General features: G+C 49.5%; 1 protein-coding gene across 20 annotated transcripts in view; it reads left to right on the top strand.

The window, feature by feature from the left end:
- Positions 1 to 6,072, top strand: part of PATZ1 (POZ/BTB and AT hook containing zinc finger 1) — a 52,975-nt gene that overhangs the window by 17,498 nt on the left and 29,405 nt on the right. For 5 of the 20 annotated variants that reach the window (XR_002124045.1, XR_002124048.1, XR_002124047.1 and 2 more), the window contains 2 exons: positions 50 to 1,288; positions 2,975 to 3,190. Coding sequence is in view for 3 of the 20 variants with exons in the window: in XM_019643087.1 (XP_019498632.1) it covers positions 50 to 468 (419 nt within the window). In the remaining 17 variants the exon portion in view is untranslated. Of the gene's footprint in view, positions 1 to 49; positions 1,564 to 1,801; positions 1,935 to 2,974; positions 3,191 to 3,342; positions 4,117 to 4,375; positions 4,448 to 5,384; positions 5,650 to 6,072 lie in introns of those variants that run through there. The other 15 variants (XR_002124058.1, XR_002124059.1, XR_002124060.1 and 12 more) reach the window with 11 other exon arrangements.

The following is a 6,072-nucleotide window of genomic DNA, read 5'->3' on the forward strand; positions in this document are numbered from 1 at the left end:
ATCTCCAAAGCCTGGCCTCATCTCTCTTCTGTGTTTTGTTTTCTCCTAGAAGGCCAGAAATGCTCACATCAGGATCCGATTGAGAGCTCCGACTCCTACGGTGACCTTTCGGACGCCAGCGACCTGAAGACGCCAGAGAAGCAGAGCACCAATGGCTCCTTCTCCTGTGACATGGCAGTCCCCAAAAACAAAATGGAGTCTGACGGGGAGAAGAAGTACCCCTGTCCCGAATGCGGGAGCTTCTTTCGCTCCAAGTCCTACTTGAACAAACACATACAGAAGGTGCACGTCCGGGCTCTCGGGGGCCCCCTGGGGGACCTGGGCCCCGCCCTCGGCTCACCTTTTTCTCCCCAGCAGAACATGTCTCTCCTTGAGTCCTTTGGGTTTCAGATTGTTCAGTCGGCGTTTGCATCATCTTTAGTAGATCCTGAGGTTGACCAGCAGCCCATGGGGCCTGAGGGGAAGTGAGGCAGATGCTGTGTCCCCACGGAAATGGCCATCCGGGGACTGCTGAGAAATGCTGTGAATGCGGAGAGAAGTAATGTATTTGGGTTCTGTAGCTGAGAGATTTTTATTCGTTTTTAACTCCCCCACCCCCAAACCTTTATCACCTCATCTCTCTCCACCACCCATTCCCCCAGTGGTCTTTAGAAATAGATGCCCATCCGATGCTCTGCAGAAATATCTGTGAGACCCGTATGGGACAAGGGCAGGAAACACTACATAGGCAACACCAGTCCCAGTTTCTCTAACGGGCAGAAGCTGGAATTCCTGGTGCTTATTTCTTAGTGACCCCCATCCCAGACCCACACCTGACAGCATTCGGAGGCCTCAGTGACTTTGGTTCCCTCGTATTTCTCTAATCCCTAACTCCCCCTTCTCATATTCCTCAAAAGAAACCACAGTAGGGTCCCCACCCACTTAGACAACGCTGATGCCCAACTGTCTTTAAGGAAGCTGGAAGCCTACAGCATCCCATGGACCATGGGGTGAGTGTCCTCCGAGAGCCCCCTAAGTTTGACCCTTGACCTGGAGGGCCCCAGACCTTTCTGAACCCTGTTTGGAGGCTAGCATTTGGCTACTAGGACAAGCTTAGCTACTGAGGACACTCCCACCCCAAATTCCAATTCTTATGTGATTTTAACCATTCAACTTGCTGTTGGGTTTTAATTCTCTAATTATTATTATTATTGTTGTTATTATTTTTTAGGACCAGTTGTAGTGAATTGCTACTGAAAGCTATCCCAGGTGATACAGAGCTCTTTGTAAACCGCAGTCACAAGTTAGGGTTAGTATTAAACTTTGTTTAGATGTACCATAATTAACTTGGCTAGTTGATTGTTTGAAGTCTATGGAAGAAATAGTTTTATGCAAAATTTTAAAAAATGCCAGTCTGGTCAGGCAGGTAGGGGGTCTCAGTGCTGTTGGGAGCCAGCAAGGCAGGAGAGCTGGCAGTTGGGGACATTGTGTACCTCAGTTGTGTCACACATGAGCAAGCCCAGGTTGACCTCGCGATGTGAATTGATCTGATCAGACTATTAAAAACATTAGTACGTTACTCTACCTGCTCCCCTGAGTCCGGTTTTTCAGCTGTGGGGGTCTCTGGGACCCAGAGGGTAGGCAGTTTACGCCCTTGCACCTGAGGTGGGGATAGGATCCCAGAAAACCTATCTTTCCCTTCATTGCACCAGTTCCACTGGAATTGACAGGTAGATGGCTTCACTGAGGACTCAGCTGCCAGCATTTCACCTATTTGTTCAACAAATACTCACTCTTTGTTGTCTTCACTGCTGTGTGCCAGACCCAGCCTCAGACCCTGGGGATACAATGGTGAAAGGACACCCTTGTGGAGTTTAATGGGAGAGAGACAATTAACCAGCAGATTTAACCTGAGTTCAGATAACTGAGAAGTCCAAGGAGGAAAACTGGGCGAGGTATGAATAGTGACAGAGGGAGGGTGAGCAGAGTGGTTTAGGAAGGTGCGAGGCAGAGGGGTGGGACTCTGGGAGAGAAGATCTGCAATTAGAGGGGACCGGCTAGGACCTAAGGAGGGACAGGGGCCAGCTGCCAATCCTCATGGCCAGCAGGCTTTAAGAAGCCCAGCAACTTGAATCACCCCCCAACCTTTTGTTACCTGTAGGGTAAGTAAAAGGCTGTTGCACCCTGTGTGGTGAGTGCATGAGGAGAAGGGGGAAAGATAACAGGAAACAAGAGGCAAGAAGTGAGCACAGTGGAGAATTCATGGGAGCAAGAATCAGAGTGAGGGGGCAGACTTGGGGCAGCCAGAGCATCTTAAGAAAACTCAGGGAAGAGGGAAACTCCTGAACTAATAGAAACAGCATTTAACCTCCAAACAAGTAGAAAAAAGTGATAAAGGAAAGAAAAATAAACACAGTCCAGGAGGAACAAACAAAGCACAAAACGATTTAGACCCACATTCATATTGGTTATTACATTAATCTGATTTAAAGGCAAAAAGACTGAACTGGATTTATTTTAATTTTAATAAAAAAAACCAAAAACCTAAACCACCAACACAAAATCTTGGGTAAGTTGCTGGGCTCTGTGGAGTGTGTGGGATGGAGGCTTGGGCGGTTTGGTGACAGCATCAGAGAAAATAGAACCCCTAGAATGCTGAGGTCCTGTGGACATGCGGTGTTGTAGACCGCTACAGAATCTGCCAGTGGTCGTACCCATTGGGCATTAAAGCAAAGAACCTGGCCTTGAACAAAGGACTTGAGATATTCTCGGCCCTGCTCCCCACCTAAAGCCCCTGGTGGTGTTAGGGACAGGTAGGGACCACAGTTAGGAAGTAGTATCTGTCACATGGCAGGAAGGAAACAACAAAGCAAGCAGGCTGCTGTTTGTTCCAAACCACTCCTCACCTGGGGGCCTGAAAAGCAAGTGGAGGCGTCGCTGCCTTCTCCTCCCCCGCCCCCCCAACCTCTGCATCTCTGTATGTCACACTCTTCAGGTCATGGGGAGAAAAGCTGTGCGGAACATGGGCGTTCGAAGGCCGAATGACTTCTCTTGCCATGGTCGAGGGTAAAGAGCCTGCACTTTGACTGTCCAGCTCCATCCTTGGCAAATCTCTGAGCCTGTTTCTTCATCAGTAAAATGGGCTGTGAAGACAGGGAGACCATCCTCAGGAGCTAACATTCTCTGCCTAATCCTCAGCACACCCTGTGAGGTTGGTCCTATTACCATCCCCCTCCTGCAGATGGGCAAACAGATTCAGAGAGGTGGAGGATCCCCCACCCCCACCTCAGGTCACATAGCAAGTGACCAAGCCGAAATACAAACTGACGTCTGTCCTCTGACTCCAGAATCTTCATTCCCAAGCTCTCAGCGACAGATAGTGACATGTAAATGCCCAGAACCGTGCTTGGCACAGAGGAAACTGGATGCCCTGCCAGGTCCCCCGGATAAGGGCCTGCACGGCACAGCAGAAAAAGCCACTGAGGAAGTCAGGGTCCGTGCCAGAGGGAGTGCCCAGAGACCAAGTGTGAGTAAGCACACTCTTGGTACTTAGATTGACACTCGGGGGTGATGTGCACCACACCTCACTCTCAGTACAGACCGTCAGTTCCCTTCACCACCTCCCCTTCCCCCATGGAACAGCCTCCACCTGGAGGCTCTTCCTCCCCAGCGCTGAGCACGTGACTCACCCTTTTCATGGCCTTTGCTGCTATTCTCCTCAACCATCCTTAGCACTGCATCCGCCCCTTCCCCGGATCATAGTCACTGTGCCCTGGCTCATGGTGGTCTCCGGGAGAGTGCCAGGGGCAGATCCTAGTGCCCCCACTTTCTAGCTGGGTGACCTCGGGCAGGTGTTTCTCTGTTCCCTCATGTGAGACACGAGGATGACCTTTCTTATTCACATGGCTACTGTGAGGATTACGTGGGCTGATACCTGTAAAGCACATTTGGAAACACTCAAAAAGCTCCCTTTTAGTTTACCTCCTTCACCAGACTACACCCTCACAGTAATGAACGAGAGCAGGAATGAGCGAACTTTTTATGTAAAGAGCCAGAGGGTAGACATTCTCAGCTTTGTGAGCCATATGGTCTCTGTCACAGCCACTCAGCTCTGCCGTTATACAAGAGCAGCCAGGCACAGACAATCCATAAATGGATGGGCAGGGCTTTGTTCTCGTAAACCTTCAGTGATGGACACTGAAATTTGAATCTCATATAATTTTTACATGTTAGAAAATATTCTCCTTCTTTTGATTTTTTCCAACCATTTAATAAAATTGTAGAAACAATTCTGAGCTCATAGGCTGTACAAAAACAGGTGGCAGGCTGGGCTCGGCCCCCAGGCCATGGTTCGCTGATGGCTGCACAGGGCCAGATTCTCTTCCTTCTTCTCCAGGCCCTGCCCTGATCTCAGATCTTGGATGTCACCCAGACTCGGGTCCCAGCCAACTGCAGGCTCACGATTCATGTGAGTTAAACTGATCTGACACCCAGAGCTTGTGATTTCTTGGTCGGCCAATCAATCGATCCATTGATCCACGCAGGGTACAATGTCAGGTCCCCCAACCAAGGTCATTTTAAGGAGCCCACTCAAACAAGGGCCTAATGTGCTCAGAGCAAGAACTGCCTGCCCAGTTCACCTACCCTGTTCTCTGGTCATTGTCTCCTTGGGAGGGGAGGGCAGAGGAGGAAGGACGCTGGCAGAAGGAAGGACTGGAGAAAGTGGTGAAGGAGGCCAGACAGGCTGTTACTGTCTGCTCGGGGTCTTTCTGGCTGCTTATCTCCCTCCACTTTCTGGTTGTCCTGAAAGGCTCATACTTGGAGGCACCAGGGATAAAGCGCGGGCTGCCCATTTGTGCAGTGAATTCAGAATTTCACAGTTCTCTTGAGTGCCCCTTACAGGAGGAAATCCCAGTCATGCCCTCTCTTATGCTGAATGACAATGGTCAGCACTCACCCTAGTTACCTAAAACTCACACTGAAGTTATCACAAATCTTGCAAGTCCCTCCCCGCCCTTGGAAGCTTCAGACTGGTTTACATAATCATGCCCAGGCACCTGGCAGCAGGGCCCCCAGAATTCTACTCCTTACACACACACCCCCAGCCCCATCTGCCACCTGCCTGACCCTCCCAAGAGTGGAGGGTGCCTCTTACACCCTGTGAAGTGGTTCTCCCCGGGCTGGTGAGGGGGAGGAGGAGGGCAGAATAATTACTGCCTGGATCTGCATCTCTTGCTAAACTGCTGTAAAAGGAAATGCCAAATATTTATCTAAGAGACTAATCCGTCCTAACAAAACAAGTTTCCTTTGAGGACAAGGCAGTGTGGAGGTAGGCGGCTCTGAATAAAGCCTCTTTGTATAACGATGGATGGGCACCACAGGAAAATAACTTGTTTTTGCTTTAGGGAAAGCCTGCTGCCCTCCCTAAGTCGGCTGTCCTAGCCCATGGCCGGTACATACCAGTCTGAGGTCAAAGCCTGCGGTAGCACGGAAAATGAAAGCTGCGTGATTACTGACACCCTCCTCCCTCCTTCAAGGACATACTCTTCTGGTTTTTTCTTTTGAGCCAAAATCTGTGCCCTGAGCCTGCTGAAAGCTCTCATGTCCATGTTAAGGAACTCAAACTCCATGAGGGGCGGGGCCTGTGTTTAATTTTTTTTAAAGCTTTTCTTTGGATAATGATAAACTGTTTCTTATTCATGTCGTTTCCTCTACCTGTAGAGTCCTTACCTCTTGGCTATCTGAGGAATTTTTTTTTTTAATTTTTATTGGGGAACAGTGTGTTTTTCCAGGACCTATCAGAACTTGGTGTTATGAGCACTGTGCTCTAACCAACTGAGCTAACTGGCCACCCCTACTTGAGGAATTCTTATTCAAAGCTCAGCTCAAATGGCCCCTCTTCTGCATAGCTTCCCCCGACCCCCAGAAGGGAGACAGTGTTCATTTTTAAAAAAAAAAAAAAGATTTTTATTGGGGAATTGGGGGGATGGGAAAAGTGCTGGGGAATTAGGGGAAGCGGAACAGACAAGTTGCTGTCCTTTTGTTCTTCAGTCTAGTTGTGGAGGACGTTGCTTCACTGGCCCAAGTTGGCAC

This window comes from Hipposideros armiger, unplaced genomic scaffold, assembly GCF_001890085.2.
Source record: "Hipposideros armiger isolate ML-2016 unplaced genomic scaffold, ASM189008v1 scaffold_75, whole genome shotgun sequence".
Lineage (NCBI taxonomy): Eukaryota > Metazoa > Chordata > Mammalia > Chiroptera > Hipposideridae > Hipposideros > Hipposideros armiger.